Source organism: Siphateles boraxobius, unplaced genomic scaffold, assembly GCF_051911475.1.
Source record: "Siphateles boraxobius isolate OS27281-9 unplaced genomic scaffold, OSU_SipBor_1 30, whole genome shotgun sequence".
In the NCBI taxonomy this organism is placed as follows: Eukaryota; Metazoa; Chordata; class Actinopteri; order Cypriniformes; family Leuciscidae; genus Siphateles; species Siphateles boraxobius.
This window is the reverse complement of record NW_027508920.1, coordinates 17608434-17627971: the sequence shown is the minus strand read 5'-3', so window position 1 is coordinate 17627971 and position 19538 is coordinate 17608434. Positions and strand designations below refer to the sequence as shown.

The window sequence follows — 19538 nt, the reverse complement described above, 5'->3', positions numbered from 1 at the left end:
ATTATGGTAGCCTATATTAAGTGTTGCATGTTATTGTGTTTAGAAAATCCTGTTGCAACTAATGTATGTTGTGCTTATGTTATGTGTGATTACATACAGCCGTGATTGATACTGGTACACAAGGAATATTACGGTTAGTAGTAAGAATAAGTGTTTATTTTATTACACTTTAGCTTTTTACATCTGTAGATTTCAATTACAATACATCTTATTAAAGGCTGTTTTCCTCACATCAGAAGCACTCACATACACCAAATGCTTCTGAAAGTTTTTACAGAGATATTTGTTCATTTAACATTTGCTTAATTTATACATTTTATTCCTTAATGCATGGTAATTATTTTAGGCTTTCTGGATCTTGACGGTATTTTCTGATGTATGGAGTGATAAAAAGAGACTTCCAAACTTCTCTTTGGAACAACCTTAAACTCTAATATGGCAACAAAATGAAACAAGAACTTTAAATCTGGTTTATCCAATGTTTAGATCTCTGCTCTGGAAATGTAAGCAAATTAGCACATAATTAGATAATGCATCATTCACATTTAAACAACATTTCAGAATTTGCAATGCAAAAAAAATAAAAATCTTAATATACTGTGATAAATCAAAAGGGGAGGTGATGTACTATTACAAAATGTTCACCCTTTTGTCTTGCCTCAAGTAATTTATGTTCAGATCTGCTGTTTTGATGGATGTTAGCCCTAGATACATTGTAAAACTGCAGGTGTGTTTCAAAGAAGGGTGCAAAACAATTGTGTAGATACTTCGACTGTCTTGCTATATTCTGGATTTTCAGCAAAATGGATTGTTTCCGCAGCTTTGAGTTCCTCAAAAACAACAATCTAGAGATAGAAAAAGATTTACATGCATCGCATTTCATAGATTTAAAGGAAGACAAAGATTTTATTACTGATGCATGCAAAATACATTTTCTAGAACCAGTTTATGGCTTTTGCTATACTTCACCACAGTGAAATGTTTATTTGCCTACATATTTACACAAAGCCAGTTACCTCATTATCTCCACTCTTGAGCCAGGGACCGGGGAGATAGAGGGATTTCTGAGGACCAACCGACCAGTGGCGCCCAAGATTTTGCCCGTTCACAAAAACCACTCCTTTACTCCAATTCTGCCAACAGTACAGATCAACATGATTTGTGGTGTCCATGTTCTCAGGCTGTGAGGATGTCAGTCAAGGATAAAAAGTAAATGTGTAGAAAATGAAATTAAACTGTAGACTCACCGGCAGCTTCACAAAAGTATCTGTGGGCTGATCCACAACCAGGGTTCCCCTGAAAAACGCAGGGTAGGAGGGCTTCTGACCGACAGACATCCATTTCAGTGATTGCAATCTAATACAAATTGAGAGATTCAGTTTTGACCTATGATCTGGGTTTATAAGCCCTGTGTTTTCTCTCACTCTTTGCAAAGTCTTACTAATTTCACACTGCATGTCTGAGCGCCCTCTCTCGTTTTCCTTGTCATGAGCTGCGTTTCCACCTAAATCACCCAGAACAATTTGTCCTACCAAACTATAATGACAAGAGAAAGCGCTCAGAAACTCACTAAGGTTAGAGATGGTGCCAGTTCTTAACCCATGCCAGTAATTGCTTAACTTACCCATTTTAGTATAAAACTATTATGGAAGCTATATTATGGAAACTATTATGCGTCCGCAATGGAATAAAAAAAAAACTGACTTAGCGTACTTCCTGAGTTAGTAATTGACATTCTTTACCTCACAATTATGAAATAAAAAGTTTGGCAGAAACAAGCTTCCATACACTTAAGACACAATTCAGAAGCAAATACTCAGAATTAACCTGTTTATGAAACTGTTTTTCATATCCAAACAGTACATGGAGAACTTTTTTAGAGGTACATCGTTCAGAGTTATATCCCCAATAAGCCCTGTATGGATGAAAACAATTATGAATGGCATGTTATGTTCACTACATCCCTCATCATATACATTACAGTACTGTGGGACATACAACTAAAAAAAGTCAATATTATTTATTTATTTTTATTAAATCAATCTTATCACACCTTTCTGCTGGTTGTCCAGGGCTGGACCATAGTTCACTCGCCCACAGTTCTCAACAAGCAAACTCAACGTCCTCTCACTCTGCAAAAGTGTAATTAGCGCAAGATTAATACATTCAGAAAAAAGATTGTTGTAAGTCAAAGAAGGAATATTAACTCAAAGTACTCAAATCTTTTTTCTATTTTATAATACTGATATAATAATAGTACTTTTAATATAACAATGCATCATATTTACCTTACTGTGAGATATTCTAACTTTCTGAGTTTTATAGTCCAAAACACCAATCAGTTCTCGGTCAATAAACACCTTTAAAAGAGATTAGAATTCGTTCAAATTCAGTTCTCGCCTTGATTGTTATTGTTATCTATTATAACCTGAAATTAAGGCCTAAATAGATAAGAAAAGATCTTACCAGAGCTCTGTCACGAACATGGTTCCTTGAGTTGAGTTCTCCACCTATATAAATGTCAGTCTGATAGAGTGTGTACCCATAGGACTGACCATTGTTGTGGTTTGCAGGAAGGTTCTCCATGCTGACAGGATCATCAGCTCGGAAATGCTATTGGACAAATAGTGTTAAGTCATTTTTGGGAACATTTCTTGCCAAATACAGGTTCTCCTCTTTCTAGTTTTTCCCTACAAAATGAAACAGTGGATGCAAAACCACTTTTCCTTCCTCATATGACATTTCCTAGTGATATTTAATGGTAGGCCTAAAACGATGTAAACTGGGTCAGTTTTGATGAAATGGAAGCTCAAATGCACGTGCTTGATGTGCAAAAACCAATAATGTTTGTTCTCACGTACCAAGTAAGCACAATTTTGCTTCGGTTTAACATATTTGATGAGCTCTGTGTAAGTATAGTACATTGATCAATGTTTATGTGAATCTGTTCATCATTTAAAAATTTCTCTTCAAAAGACTTGTTTAAGGTTCTCAATTCAAATGGATTATATTTGCAATGTCTTTATAAACTTTTTGAAGATTGAAAATTGCTTTGGTTGTGTGAATTTCCAATGGAGGGACAAAAAAAATATATGAGATAATATTTAAAAAATGCATTTGTGCTTTGAAGATGAATGAAAGTCTTGTGGGTTTGGGACATGAGGGTGGGTATATGATGACAATTTTTGGGGTAAATTATCCCTTTAAGGGAAGTAAAGTAAAAGAAAGAATGTTATAGTGTGATATGATACATTGTTCTTACCGTTTCTGCACATTGAAGACTCTCCCAAAGAGAAATGTAATGAGAAACAACCACTGGCTCATATGCTCTTCTGCTCTGCACAGCTGGCGGCTCTGATATCGGCTCCTCTGTCATAGATAGAGACAGACCGAGATTAAGAGACAAGCAGAGAGGGATGGAGAGATTCAGCTCCATAAATACATTTTTAAAATAGCAGATTGTGTAGAAGCGTACTGTTGTAGGTGCTCAGCAGGTTTCTCAAGAGATGATACTTGGTTGTATAATCACCGCTCTCAGTCAATGGAGCATCATAATCTAAAAGAGACAATGTTGAAGTGCCAATTACTTTAAAAACACAGTTACAACACCCTTCAAAAGTTTGGGGAGCGTAAGAAACATTTCTTATCAACATTGAAAACAGTTGTGCTGCTTTAAAGGCAAAGTTCCCCCAAAAATTAAATGTTGTCATAATTTACTCAAGGGCTGTAAAAACGATTAATCGCATCCAAAATAAAAGTTTATTCGATTTCCTCTACCAGGTAGTGATCTTTTGTTTGTTATTTTGGCTTTACCAGTTCCTGAAGAACATACTTCATTCCTTTTTATTTTGGAGTTGTTTGTTTAGGGTTCTTTTTTCACTGTATTAATGCTAACACTTGATTATTGTAAATCTTACTTTGTGTATTGTGTACTGGGGCTTCTCTTTGTCGCTGGTAACTTTTGCTTTAAAGCGTTACTTCCTTTTTGCTCCTAGAAAACTAATTGGGAGCATAACAGTTTACATAATATATGAGTGTAGACTGTGTATAATTATTTTGTATATAAATGCACGTATATATTTAAGAAAGAAAAAAAAAGTTAGATACATATAACTTGAGGATGCAAGCATCACTGTGGCTCATTCATGGCTGTGAGAGTTTTCAAACCCAGGGGGAAAAAAATGATATTGAATGCGGGATTAAATTTGTATGTATGTATGTATGTATGTATGTATGCAAACACACTTATTAAATATATAAGTGCATTTGTGTGCCTGTATGCATACAAAAAAATAGTCTACACACATATATTACATAAATCACGATTAATTGTTCCACAGCCTTAATTTACTCATCCTCAAGTTCTTCCAAACCTGTATGAATTTCTATTCAGTGGTCATGAATATTAAAACTACAGAACCGTAGCTGCACGTCTGTGGTTTGTAGGTGCCCAGGTCAACTGCGCCGTTCATGAATCCAAAGTTGGTTCCTCCATGAAACATGTAAAAATTGATGGAGATGCCACGATCCAGAAGCTCTCGCACTATAGAGATCATTTCTGTCATAACAGAAAAAAGCAGACACAATATGTGTCAAAGCAGAGAGAATTAATCACAAAGTATAAAGTACATACTGACAAGAGAAAATGGATCATGCAGTGCAAGTATAAATAAATACATTTTTTCATACATTTATTTATATTGCATTGTCTCATGCAAAAAGTAAGTTTACAGTAGACACAGATTTAAAGGCGGTGCTTATTCTAGGTGGTTTGTTCCGTCTGCCTTGGTAGACCGTCTGTGTCCATGTTGTGGTGCAGGCAGAAGAAGACCCAAATCAAGTTCCCGTGCAAACTTTTACTCACTATATAAATCGTACAGGTACATAGAAGACGGACAGAAGGTTAACACACATTTACTACAACGTAGATCAGACAATGACAAGGCAGCACAGGGCTTAAAAACATAGGGAAACAAATCAGGGAAACGAGGCACAGCTGACAAGACTAACGAGGAAACAGGTGTGATAGATTAACTAATGAAGGTTACCGTGGAAACAAAGGAATGGTGGGAAAACAGAACAAAGGAAGACATGTGACTAATGAAAACAAGACTCACGCCGGTTTCACACTGCAAGCGTTAGCAGAGCGCAAGCAGCGCAGGAGCAGTGCGTACGGTGAGCGGAAGCAGGACATGCGCGTTTTGCTTTCACACTGGCAGCGTTTGACGCGCGGGGCTGAACCGCGGCGTGTGTAGGCCTATAGACAGAGTAGCCTACTGAGTAAGTTGGCATTGCTTTATTTCGATTTTCAAATACATTTAAGAAAAAAGACTTGTCAAGAAGCTTATTTTATTAATTAATATATTATATAACGTTTGGTTCATCCTTGTTTTTATAGTTTGGGCAACAAGTTTGTTTTTGGACACTTGTTTTCTTTTTAAATTGATGAAGGACTATTGTTTGACTGTTTAAAACACAATAGATATCATTAATGCGATTTTTGGGTAAAGCTGCTGTGTATTTTGGCCATGATAAATGCATTGTCACTTTAATTCGGCGTAAGCGGCGCGGCAAAAATAGACTGGGCGCCGATATCGCGGCACTGCCGCTCCTGCTCTGCTCCTGTTACGCGCTGCCCCGTCGCCTCTGCGTGCGTTGTGAATGCTCTAATCTGTTAACATGGGCGTCAAAAAAAAATATGCTTACGCTCTGCTAACGCGTGCAGTGTGAAACCGCCGTCAGACAGAAATAGCCTACAACTGTGACCACTTTGATGAGATCCTATACCTTGTGCAGTGAAAACATGATGAGGTTCTCCCCAGGTATCAAACCACCCGGACCAATACTCCATCACCATCAGCGGCTTCTTCGGCTGCGGCACAGAAAATGCTCTCAGAAATGTTCAGATATCTTTTGTGCTCTCAGAAATGTTCAGATATCTTTTGTGCTGCCATATGTTGTAGGTTAGTTTTATAAACTGCTGCTGCTCAATTAATTTAGAGTTTTATATAATCATGTACTATTTGTAGGCATTTCATTGTTCAGTAAGCTATATTTTTTTATCATACATCATCTTCATGAAGTATAGGAGGTTTTACTTCGGCTGTAAGAATTAGCAGATTTAAATGCAGATTTTGCCATTTTAACAAAGTAAATTGATCAAAATGTGAAAACATCTAAAATACTGACCTGTAATTCTGCCAAATGCTGTACATCACCAGATGACAATCTCTGCAGGTTCACTGTCTGCAAGACTTTTAGAAGAAGTGAGAACAATTACATTTAATCTGTGGAAGAGGAACTTTACTTACCCTACAGCACTGTTGAAAGTTTAGGGTCAGTAAGATTCTTTTTTAATTAAAATTATCAGCAAGGATGCATTAAATTGTTCAAACTTTTACATTGTTACAACAATCAATTAAAAAAAATAAACTGTTCTTTTGAACTTTGTTCATCAAATATACTGAAAAAAAATCGTATTCGGGTTTCCACAGAAATATTAAGCAGCACAACTGTTTCCAACATTGATAGTATAGTAATTAGAAATGTTTCTTGAGCACCAAATAACATTTCTGACGGATCATGTGACACTGAAGACTGGAGTAATGATGCTGCTACACTGGAGAGTAAGAGGGTAACTGTCAACGCCATGCCCCAGGAAGCCCAGACTACCATCCGGCAACCAACATCCTTCGTCCGGGAAGCGGAGAAACAGTCGATCAATCGATTGCCTCCAGACTCATGCACACTGAACGCAGCTCGGGACTGGGAATGCGGGTAGACTTAAATCAGAGGCTCACCTTCCCATCCGAAATTGCAGTGACCAACCTGTGTTTTGGTCCAAATCCTGTCGAAGTGTCTACATAGTGGAGCTGACAGTCCCGTGGGAGGAAGCCATCGATGAGGCATTTAAAAGAAAAATGTTGCGATATGCAGAGTTGGCTGCCGAAGCAGAGGACCGGGGATGGAAGGTAAACTTGCGTCCAGTGGAAGTGGGTAGCAGGGGCTTTGTAGCTAGTTCCACCACAAGGCTACTAAAGGAGGTTGGAATCAGAGGACAGGCTCAGCGGAAGACCATCAAAGACCTTGCAACTGCTGCCGAAAGAAGCAGTCACTGGCTGTGGCTGAAGCGGAAGGAGACTGTATGGGCTGCCAAGTGACCTCATGGAGCCTCCAGTGCGACACACACCCAGGTCTGATCAGCCTGTGGTGGGCCAGCCTCGGGTGAGGGTGTATTGTAATAAAAGGCCGAAACACCCAATGAGGCCGGGGTGCACAACTGAGGATGTGTCGTGTTGGAGGCACCAGGTGGTCATCCCCCAATCAATCCCCACCCAAGAGGACATCTCCGACAACAGCGCTTGCTGATTATCAAGGGATTTTAACATCTAGTCCTAGTAAGCATACTGAAAATTCAGCTTTGCATCACAGGAATAAATTACAATTTAAAATATATTACAAAAGATAACATTTTATTTGATAATATTCTTGCTCAAATAAATGCAGATTTGGTGAGCATAAGAGACTTCTGTCAAGAACATTGAAAATCTCTCTGTCCCCGAACTAATGAACAATAAAGTAATCAAAATGAAATTATTCCAATATCGCATTGATTGTGGATATCACATTATTAAATAGCAGTGAGAACACTAAATAAATTAATGGATATATAAGCGTTACCTCCATCCACCCTTCCACATTTTAACCCTTCATGGTTATCTGATGTCATAAGAAACTCAGAGATTCCCCGGGACAGTAACGCCTGTTGATTTTCAGAACAAACTGTATGCATAAAAGAAATGGATAACCATATTGCAGAGTAAAAGTTAATGATTTCATTTCATTCCATACCTCTTTGATGAACGACAGGTATTGCTCATCCTTCGCATATGAACCGTATTCATTCTCTACTTGAACAGCAATAACAGGGCCTCCATTCTTAAACTGCATGGAGAGCAATGGACGCAGTTTCAATACAATAATTAACAATTACATTTATTTAATAATTTTCAACAAATAAAAAAAGGCACCTGGAGGGGTGTGATTCTCGGAATCAGATTATCAAAGTACGAGTTCACAGCACTTGTGAAACCAGAGTAGGTCGTTCTTAGTTTCATTTTCTTATCTTGAAGCAGCCAGCTAATTAAAACAAGGTAAACAAACAAACAAAAAAGTATTACTAACACAAACCTGTGATATTAAACCTCTGGTGCTGTTCTTTATTTATCAATTTTCAAAATTGTCGTTTATTTTTATTTTTTTTTATTTTTTTTCATCGGAATGGTACGGAACTTGGTAAAGGTTGTTTGTGTTGCTCTGTGAATACACACACAAAACAAAACACACACACAAAAAATCATGGACATGAATTCACGAAAAGTTTAAATGGTCCAGAAAAAAATTGTCACATTTGTATTGTTAAACATTTGGTACTGAGCACAAATAAATTCTTATTGAAAGCTAATTTTCTGAGATATCAACCTCAAATTTGGAACACGAATTGTTTAGATTTATAGCTTTGATTTTCTCACAGTTTTAGAGTAAAGTGTGTTTGACAAATATATTACATATTTCATATATGATATTTATAAAATATTTAATTTTTTGAACTTTTTTCACTTCAGCAATAATCTGCCAAGAGTCTTCTTTTAAAAAAGAGACCCAACTTAAGTATGTGCTCGAAAGCCTTAAAGATTTATGACTGTTCAGGTCCATGCTCAAAAAGTGAATAAATGGATTATAACTACTGCATAAATATAATTTAGAACCATAAAGTCCCCTAAAAATACAAAATATTAAACAAAAAATATTATTGAACTAAACATATAATACAATCATTTCATTGAAAAATAAATTGCGGCCATTTTTGACAAGCACGAGAACAGTACCAAAGACTAAAGCAAACAAGAAAGGATACACACACACACAATAATTATTTTCATAAAACAGGTGATGCACTAACCTTGGTAAACCGCCCAAATCCCACTCGGCACATATATATGGCCCTGGACGCAGAATGACCCAGAGGCCTAATTCCCCTGCGAGACGAATGTACTCCCTGTAAACAAGCAAAAGAGTTTGATAAACAGATGAGTACACTGGTGAAAACAGAACATGAAATGTGTATTGCTGATGCAAGCATCACTGTGGCTCATACATGGCTGTGAGAGTTTTCAAACCCAGGGGGAAAAAAATTATATTGAATGCGGGATTAAATTTACAATCCATGTATGAAGATCAAAATATCAAGATATCTGATTTGGTACAGTAACCACCCAGAACTCAGGCAACCCTCCTAGCATCTCTAAGCCAAATTCTGTCACTAATATTTTCTTCTTATTCTTAAAGTTCTTATAGGTCACACTTGGTGTTTTTAACTGCTATGTACTAAGTAAGGTACAGGTTTGGTGGTATGGTTAGGTTTAAGGGTGGGTTAAGATGTAAGGGAAGGATCAACAGTGTAATTATAGATTATTAATTAGAGCTGTAATTACATGCAGGTATAAAATAGAAGTACAATGTAAAAAATATTGTGCACAATAAGTGCATTGTAGCAAATTATTAATCTAAATGTAGGTTCACAGTAGTTAAAGACCCCCCCAAAAAAAATCACTTACTCCATATCCAGCTGCTCCTGAAACAGATAAACTCCTCTTTCTGGTTCATGCAGATTCCATGGCACATACCTGACAGACAGAACGAATAAGACTCTTCAAGATGACTTAGAGAGGAAAAATAAACTGTCCTTGAACCCCTGTCATGGTCTTACGTCGTGAGAGTATTGAGACCACAGGCCTTCAGTTTCAGCAGCCGGTCCCTCCAGTATGCCCTGTGGACCCGGAAGTAATGAACGGAGCCTCCCAGGATCAGAAATGGTGCTCCCCCTAAAGTGAAGTGGGTAGAGTCTGCCCTGAGTCCTTCTCTTTCTGACATTCTCTAAAAAAAAGAACCAAAAAACAAATTTTTTTAAAAAAATGACAGAATATTTTATATAAAATACAGTACCCATGTTTAAACTGGATATGAAAACAACAACGAGATTTTGGTGCAGCCGTGCAGTTACTGCATTAAGGCCTTTGTAGTGTCGCTAATATCAACATTTTTGTAAACAGCAATGTTGTCTCTTTTCCTAAGAGAACATTCTCCATGTTTATTGCTGTAAAGTTTGGCCTCTCTATTCAATAAGAGTTGTAATAGTAAGTAATAGTAAGTATAATAGTAAGTTGTATTAATAGTAGTAGTCCCTTGTGAAAAAAAAATTGTGCTTGATTGTGTACTGGAATTGCTTAAGTGTCTAAACTGGAATTTCATCATTTCAAAAGTATAATTACAAAAATATTTCTATACATGACACAAGTTTCAAAAGAAATCTATTTAATATCAATTTGAACTACGATACATTTTATCTTAATTGTAAATAACATGCAATTCAGTGTCTGAAAACATTGCATTTAATTCATATCATTTTAAAGCATATTATTTCTCTAATTAGTTCTAAATGTTTTTAAAATGTTTGCTTTTAACAAGGGTTAGAACTAGTAATGAGCAATGATCCTTTAATTAAATAACACACTACAGATAACAAGACATATGTACAAATTACATATTAGCCAAACTAGGAGTCTTACCTTAAATTAAAAAAAAAAATTTCATACAATGCAATTGCACTGGCTGTTATTAGGAGAGGAGCAGTAATCAAAGCTGTGGCCACTGTACCAGCTGGAGCAAAGGGAAATCAATGAAGCAATGTCCAGAATGCACTGATACAAAGAGAACAATGCAAGCTTTGTTTTGAGGAGCAAACAAACATAGGTTCAAGGTTCAATGTCACATTATTTGTCATGCATTGTAATATAGTGAAATGGTTTTCCTCTGGGTTATCGCCTACAATGCAACTAACAACAAGTTAAAAACGAACTATTAATATATATATACAGTATATATATATATATATATATATATATATATATATATAGCAAATATGAATATAAAATAAAATCACTATATGATAATGTCCGTGTCTGTATGTAATGTATGTGTTTTTTTATAAAGTGGATAGCATAAGTGAACACACCCATGCTAAATTTGACTAAAAAGAGGAATAAAAAAATGATCTTTTGGAAGTTGATCTTAATACCTTAATTTTAAAAATGAGGAAAAAATCCAACCTTTAAGGACACCAATTTTATTTGTGAATGAATAATGTATCATAGATAAATAAATAAATGTTCTTCCTTTAAATACAGGTTGCATAAGTCAGGACACATGTTAAATTCCCATAGAGGCATGCAGATTTTTATTTTTAAAGGCCTGTTATTTCATGGATCCAGGATACTATGCATCCTGATAAGGTTCCCTTGGCCTTTGGAATTAAAATAGCCCGAAATCATCACATTCCCATCACCATACTTAGAGATTGGCATGTACTTTCCATAAGATCATCTCTCAATGCTTGACTATCCAGTTTCACTCGATGTGTTTACGTTCCTTTTGTAACAGGAAGTCAGGGCGGGACATAACGAAAGGCTTCTTTAAATGGCCAATAGCGTTTAGCTTGCGTCTTACATTTTAAGCACCGTACATGTAAATATTTAACCATTTAACATTATCTTCTTTTATTTTACCGAAGTTTATGAGATCCTGTGTCAGCTATAGCCCTGCTTCCAGCTTCCCTTGTCTGTGGTGCTTGGCGACATAAATAATACCAAAATCACGAAAAAACAACTGTGCAGTTTAAAATACACAATTTGAGTAGAAAATATTGGTTGACAGTCAAACAATGGAAGCGTCGGTCTGTTTATATTCCTAGCACAGAATAGAGTTAGAATATTGAAGTAATTTGAACGTATTGCCTGTCAAGTCTAATCAATTTCAGAAATCTTACGCTGCTGCACGTGTAACTTTTTCATTTAGAAAAAAAAAAGAGAAAGAAAAGTATTTTCTCATAGTCTGCTGAGCACCTGCTTCATTGCAAACCGTGCTGCTGTAGTTCTCCTGCCTCAGCTGTACGAGAGTTTCAATGGGTTGGTTCATTCTATATGAAAGTGATGCACAGGTAGACTGAGTACAGCTGAGATACTTTTTGCATTTTGATTTTTCACACAAAAATAGATACTGAAAAGAAGTGAACTTCAACATGACATGCCACATGACATTTCATTAGCTTGTAGAGTAAGACATTATCAATCAATAATACCCATAAGTAGTTTATATTTTCCACAATTAGCTCATAAAAATACGGTGCTTTTTCTCTCAACGTTGTCTCAACTGTAGGCTACCCATGTGTGGTACAGTTGAGACAGTACCATGGTGCAGTTGAGACAGTACCATGGTACAGTTGAGACACCCATTTTTATTGATGTAAAGGTAACTAAACGTTCATTGCAAATATAATAAATAAAGACAATAACAATTGGGCAACATGTTTATTAATTCATCCATTTAAATTCATTAATTTTATTTAAATTAGCACTGGTTAAAATATTTAAAACAGGAAAAATATATTTAATATATTCATTAATAATACACTGTTTAAATATCGCAAATATCAAAATTTAATTTAATTTGCGTCCTATGCTGGCTAATTACGACGTTTAACCTGTTATCATAACACTGAACAACTAAACAGTGTGTTTCCTAATAGAACCCTATCGGGGTACAGTTGAGACACGTGTGACTCAACCAGACCCCGCTGGCCACCTCGCATATTTCTCTAGATTTTCCAATTACCTTGCATGACACAATACCATGAAATATGCCAGGTTTTAGGGCACAGAATAACGTTTGTGATGATACCAGTTACGTTTAACAGTCAGATAAGGATAATAAGCAATTCATTGTGGAGTTTGCATGGTGAAGTAAAAGTCTTATCTTAGAAAAAAAACTTTTGCTGATATCTTCGGATCAGAGATGCGGCCGTTGGTCAAATTTCCCACGATCAAAGAGGACACTAATACACATGTGCACAGCAAAAATCACAACTTGTGATTGCTGCGTACGCAAGTTATTTAAGGTGTCTCACCTGTACTCATGTCTCAACTGTACACTGTTTACCTAGTTCGCAAGAATCTAGCCACATTCAGGAAAAGTCCTTCCAGAAGCCTCCAGACGATATAGAGGTGGAGACTGAAGATAGAGACTGTGAGGTATCTTCTGCTGAGATGGAAATATTTCCAGAACATCCAACTCCACCTGCTGGAGTCGAATTACGGCCACTTTTTCCAATCACAGTGGCAGAACCACTGATGATGCAGGTGGCACCGCAACATCCCTCTACGGTTGAAGAGGACCGTCCACCCGAAAGGCGAGGGACAAGAAAGAGTAAGAAAGAGAGAAATGATCCGAAAACTTCACCATCTTCAACTGTAGGCTACACAGTGGTGGGCCATCAGGGCCAGCAAGGCCTTCTCTGCTGGCCTAAACAATATCAGAATCACTGACTTGCAATTTAGAAAATATTTTTTCCATGAATGACTATTAAATTATTCCCAATAGTCCATTCTCTTAATCTCACAGCTTTTCTCTTGGTTGCGCTGCTTCCAGTATTGTATATTTCTTTTAGTGCTTTTATCCAATTATATTTCAGCCATCATGTGTTGCCAGGATAAAATAAATCTGCCTTGAGGCCTTCAGAATCGACAGTGCAGGCGCCTGTAGCTTAAAATGAATGGAAATGAAACCGTTGCTTTAACCAATCAGATAATCAGTCAGATTTAATCAGCCAATCAGATTTCGATTTGACTGCACCGGGGGCCATCTAGCAGGCGTACAATAACGTCTGCATTTTCACGTCGTTTGATTGGGTGGTCAGAGCGCGTACTATTACTGGTAGTCAGAGCCTGAGCTAGCTAACCGCGTCTGTAGTGAACTGCATATACTAAAATACATTCCTGTAGATTTAATAGTTTTTCAACCCACAAATTAATGTTTCTTTCCCACCTTGACCCCCAGCAGGTTCAATACTACCGGGAAAAAATCCCTTATTCAGCCTTATCCTGCTTAACGCAGTCACAGAACTCTATTCGATAGTCTATATGATCTGTCCGGGTAAAAACAGAACTGACAGAAACGCACAGATAACCTGTACACACCAGAGTAATTGAAGTCGTTTTGAGGAAAGAAATTAGGATGGATTTTGTGTAAAACATAATCAGTAGTTTTGGTGAGTATAATGCTTTTTTGCCCCCGTTTTTTCCGTGGTGAATAGGATTTTCTTCTTAATTTTTCTTGCAAATGTATGATCTAATGTTTTTTTCAAACATTCAAACTATTGTAACGTCTGACCAGGGACTATTGTAACCCTTGAAGGACAAGACAAGGGAGGCTCCGTTTCTGAACTTATAATCGGAACGCAAGAACCAGTGTAGCCTACACTAATGCACACGGCGAACTCACTCGCTCGTTTCTCTTTACCCGGCCTTTTCCGAACTCATCGCATTAACCCTTTAACTGTCGGTGCAAAATAAAAATGATACTCGGTTACTAACGTAACCTCGGTTCTCTCTAGAAGAGGGAACGAGTATTGCGTAAGCTAGCTTACGCTACGAGTAAAGTCATCTTTGCTCGAGATATTGAAGCCAAAAAATTATCCTTCATTTTGTATTTATTGTCAACGCAGTGCAGCAGCTAGCAGACCTAGAGCAGGCCATATCGCGTGCTCATTGGTTGCCCTGCGGCAACTGCTGCAACCTACCACTGAGCCTCGCGCGTGGCACCCTTACGCGTCATAGCCTGCCAAAATGGGGGTGGCTTAGCGTATAAAAGCCAGGCTCGTAGGTTGTCTCACTGGTTTCATCAGCTGAAGCGATAAGACGCTCGTGGTGCCTGCACGGTCAGGTTACGCAATACTCGTTCCCTCTTCTAGAGAGAAGCGAGGTTACGTTAGTAACCGAGTATCGTTCTCTTACGAGAGGTTCTCTTGTATTGCGTAAACTAGCTTACGCTACGGGAACCCACTGTCAACGCCGTGCGCGCCCAGCCTCCACTTCATGAGTCCCAGGGATTCCCAGGGAACATAGATAAGTGGGAAACAGGTGGCCAGCAATGCAGGACAGCACATGTCATAAGCACATATAGGGTATACAGAGCGGCGTCGCCGGTCCATAACTGTTCAACCTATAGTGCAGCTCAACCAGGAAGTTGGCACTGGCTCTGGCTCCGGCTCTGGAAGAGCAGACACTGGCTCCGGCTCTGGAACAGCAGACACCGGCTTGTCCAGGCTCCGAGCCAGACGCTCCAAATAGGCTCTCATAGCCTTGGTGGTCCCACAAGTGGGCATCTCTAGATCTCTCTCAAACTGGGCCGATGGGACGTGAACCGACTCTGGCTGGCCAGACGGAACATGAACAAACACTGGCTCCGGCTCATGAACAGACACTGGCTCCGGCTCCAGCTCCGGAACAGGTACCGGCTCCGGTTCTGGAACAACAGACACTGGCTCCGACTCTGGAATAGCAGACCCTGGCTCCGGTTCTGGAACAGCAGACACAGGCATGTCCAAGATCCGAGCCAACCGCTCCAAATAGTCCAGTACTGCCTTGGCGACCACACAAATGGGCATCACTAGATCTGTCTCAGACTGGGCAGATGTGACGTGGATAGTCTCTGACTGGGCCGACGGAACGTGAACAGTCTCCGGCTGGGCAGATGTGACAAGAACAGTCTCTGACTGGGCAGACGTAACGTGAACAGTCTCTGGCTGGGCAGACGTGACGTGAACAGTCTCCGGCTGAGCAGACGTGACGTGAACAGTCTCTGACTGGGCAGACGTGACGTGAACAGTCTCTGACTGGGCAGACGGAACATGAACAGTCTCTGAGTGGGCAGGTGCAGGTCTCCTTGTCCTCCTCCGTCCTTTCTGACGGATGTGTGCAGACTTGAGGCTGGCTAAAACCATCGATGAAGTCCCCACGCTTGACGGATCCAGAGATGATGACTTCATTCCTGATGAGACCCGTGAGGAAGACTCTGCTGCCCTCCTTTCCTCATACCTTTGAACGCACATGGTGAGGTATTTAAACAAAGAAATCCCATTCTCTCTCTCCTCAGGAGAGAGTTCGCTCCGCTGAATCCACATTGCCTCGTACGTTCTGCCACGGTGGGTTGTGGAGAATGGAAGAAAGGATTCAAGTGCGGAGTGAATTGATTAGGTTTAATAAAGAAAACATAAAATAAACAAACCAACAAAAGAATCCAATGATTTCAGAACTAAATCCAACACTGACATGGCAAAACAGGACCGGTACCGAACTCCACCGGACAACACCGAAACAATAAACAACGTACGAGCACAGGACAGCAAACACAGGTAGATTAAATAGAAAGGCAAATAAGGAGGGTAACGAGGATAACAGGTGGGACGAATAAACCAATAATCAGATAACAAGGGGGAGGGACCAGACAATGACAAGAGCACATGGCCCAACATAACAACACTCATGTTTATCACAAAGACAGGACGGACATGTGACAATCAGTCTATACAAATTCGTATTCTATTATTAAATAATAGATTTCCCCTTTATATTATAAGTCTACCTTTTGTGGTACTCTTCAACCGTGTTCGCACTATAACTATTAATGAGTTTGCTTAGGACTGTTCAATATAGCTGTGCTCGCACTGGTGTGCCGGTCAGAACACAGGAGGCAGGAATCAGAAGTAACAGTTTTAATTAGGTCCAGCATGAATATTTAGCACAATGAACGGCACAGTCAGACCACAGGACATTGAATGGCACTATCCTATTAGACATGGTATCTGAGGTAGTATGTTGTGTGGTCTGAAACAGTGAATAACACTAATTAGAAAATATCAAACATTTCCATTATCATTAATAACAGCTGGCATTTATCCCAATATCATTCTATTATGAACATAACATTATACAATGTAATAGCGATTTTTACCACTAGGTGGCGCGTAGCGCTCATAAACGGAATTATCCGAAATGTCTTTGCTCAGTCATTACACAATAAGCTAACAAATCTATATAATCACAGAACGGATCTATACATTGTTTAAACATACATTTATACACAGTAAAGCATTAATCAGTGATCGTTATTATTCTGAACTCAAGTATATTTGGAATATATCCATGTTAAATGAACATCTTAGGCTAGAATCTAAGATCGTCGTCACCACAAACGAACTCACGATGGTTTGATTATTCATAGTATTTGACATCGAATAGAAACACTCAGTAAATTACTTACATAGTATCATTGACGCACAACTTAAACATATCCACTTTGACCATGGAAGTAAGTTAACATCCTTGAGAAACCCAAGTGGTAGCGTGGTAGGCTCATCAGGAACAGAAAGTGATTGACGCAATGGAGCAACAACTAATCTGATTGGTTGTTCCTTCCCAACAATAACAATTTGTCATACATATATTCTTATACATATACACATGTTATATGCTGCCTCTTTGGCTAGGCTGTTTGATCAATCAAATATCATGGTGATTATTCTTATCTCAAAAAAATGCTCACCCTCTGATGTTGTTCTCTTCAGGAAGGGTCCTTCTGGCCCGGTTAGAAGAATGTAACTCACACTCAATGATCCAAGGTCCAGTCAGATGATTTTAATAAATGTTAAAGAATTTATTAAAATAATCAAATGAAAAAGGAATACTTGTTACAGATCATAAATGAGTACTAACTAACAGATAGATACTAGCTAGGTTTGAAGCTTCTTGCCCCTGACAACTACTGGTGTGTCAGGTTGGTGGTTGCAAGGAAGAGCGAGCAACTTCTCTTTTCTTCCTCTTATATAGTCTTTTCGTGCAGCTGGCTTTTGTTTCCTCTAAGCACAATACGTATCTAGTTGCCTATAATGAGTAACATACTTGCACAAGACCACTGTTGCAGAAAGGACTTGTTTCTAGAAAGTGATTAGAAGATATGGGTCCCTCGTGCACAGGGCTCATATAGCTGAGGGAAAAAGGCTTGAGACACAGTAATACATTTTAAATGTTCATAGCTTTCATAAGTTCAGACACTTCACTCTAACAAGTGGCATTATGCGGCAGCACATGCTTTTTATTGTGTCCTTTTCGACCTCTGCATTTGGATGTGGACAGGGATCCTGCTGATGATTCCGATGAAGCAAGGCCAATGCCATTCTCAGATGGGCCTATTACTACAATGGAAAAGGTACATGTTGTAAAGGTGCAGCACGGACAGTTGTAGTCTTATCAGAAGACAAGCAAACGTCACAATTCTTGATCTGTCCCTTAACCAAGCAGTCAAAATCAGGACCCCAGTAAAGTTCACGAATGCGCTGTTTCGTATGCACTATTCCTTGATGATCTTCATGGGCCAGATTCACCAAGAAACGGCGCAATGCAACAGGACAATGCAACGGATTAATGCAATAATTCACCTCATAGTTAAAACACAAGAGTCACTCTGCCCAACGTGCAATCCTTAGTCCAGCGCGATCTGTGCCTTTAGAGGAGAGGAGCACTGTCAAGGCCTGATGATCCGTACGTAGAAGAAATTTTCGACCCCAGAGGTAAGTTCTCCATTTTTCACCACCCCAAACACATGCTAAAGCTTCCTTTTCAGTGCAAACTGCTTTTATTAAAGTGACATTTCAAATAATTCAGCTGTAAACCACTTTGAGCATGTCGTCATGGTCACTTTTTGTGTGTCCCCAGACAATGACATCATCCAGATAATTGGCTACATTTGGCAATCCTTGCAGTATATGCTAGCATTTTCTGAAACGCAGATGGAGCTGAAGCAAGGCCATAAGGTACTTGACAGAATCTGAATAGTCTTTCATGGGTGATGAATGCAGTCAGATCACGACTCTCTTCATGTAACAAAAGCTGGAAGTAAGCATTCTCTAAATCAATTGTAGAAAAGACAGTTGCTCCACACAGCATAGACATTATCTCATCAATATGGGGCAAAGGATAACTATCCGCAACAACAGCTTTGTTTGGTTCTCGCGGGCAGGTCTACACACATGCGAATACCACCTGTCTTCTTCTGAAAAACTACAGTTAGAAAAATCCACTGTGATACATCCACTCGTTCAATAACACCCAAGTCAAGAAGGCGTTGAAGTTTATCACTGACAGCATTTCGAACAGATAATGGCAACCGACTGAGTTTCTGACGTACAAGTTTTACAACTGGAGAAATCTTTACCTTATGCACAAAACCTTTTGCACATCCCAGCTTAGCAACAGTCACAGAAGCAGAAAGTCGCATTACAGGGGCTAAAAACTGAGCCGGTCCTGGAAGTATGGAAGAACCGTCAAATGTGAGATGCAAACCATTAATTAAATCCATTCCAAGAAGAGCAGTGCCATATCCAACTATAAAAATTTACGGGTTACAGTTCATATTATCTCTAGTAACAGTAACGGGTAGACAGCCAAGCACTGGTATTATATCTCGTGAATACATCACCAATTTAACAGAAGGAGGCAGAAAAGAGTCTCAATATTGGTTATTAATTAATTAATAGAAATGTACATTTCCGGGGCATGGGAAATGTCTTTCTTACTAAGTACTACTAA

General features: G+C 38.7%; 1 protein-coding gene across 3 annotated transcripts; it reads right to left on the bottom strand.

Annotated features, from left to right (window-relative positions):
* Positions 1-133: 133 nt before the first annotated feature.
* LOC143757326 (beta-galactosidase-1-like protein 2) lies at positions 134-17749 on the bottom strand. 3 transcript variants are annotated; one of them, XM_077248381.1, is made up of 19 exons: positions 17497-17749; positions 9770-9936; positions 9618-9686; positions 8963-9058; positions 8031-8139; positions 7852-7944; positions 7681-7762; positions 6190-6254; positions 5788-5872; positions 4421-4558; positions 3476-3556; positions 3263-3369; positions 2467-2613; positions 2289-2360; positions 2054-2132; positions 1828-1915; positions 1248-1356; positions 1017-1133; positions 134-845 (listed from the first exon to the last, which is right to left on the bottom strand). In XM_077248381.1, exons 2-19 carry the CDS (start codon positions 9931-9933, stop codon positions 735-737), a joined length of 1812 nt encoding a protein of 603 aa, XP_077104496.1. In that variant the 5' UTR covers positions 9934-9936; positions 17497-17749; the 3' UTR covers positions 134-734. The 3 variants fall into 3 exon arrangements, with proteins under 3 accessions (XP_077104496.1, XP_077104495.1, XP_077104494.1); XM_077248380.1 differs by lacking the exon at positions 17497-17749 and adding an exon at positions 10629-10732; XM_077248379.1 differs by lacking the exon at positions 17497-17749 and having other exon boundaries at positions 9770-9951.
* Between the last annotated feature and the right edge of the window lie 1789 nt (positions 17750-19538).

What these genes read in the sequence shown, in the direction of transcription:
- LOC143757326 (XM_077248381.1), bottom strand. Translation starts at nt 9,933, where the DNA reads ATGTCAGAAAGAGAAGGACTCAGGGCAGACTCTACCCACTTCACTTTA. An exon ending in AGCATTTGGCAGAATTACAG is followed by an intron (nt 5,873 to 6,189) that starts GTCAGTATTTTA and finishes TCTGTGCCGCAG; the next exon opens with CCGAAGAAGCCGCTGATGGT. An exon ending in ATACTTTTGTGAAGCTGCCG is followed by an intron (nt 1,134 to 1,247) that starts GTGAGTCTACAG and finishes TACTGTTGGCAG; the next exon opens with AATTGGAGTAAAGGAGTGGT.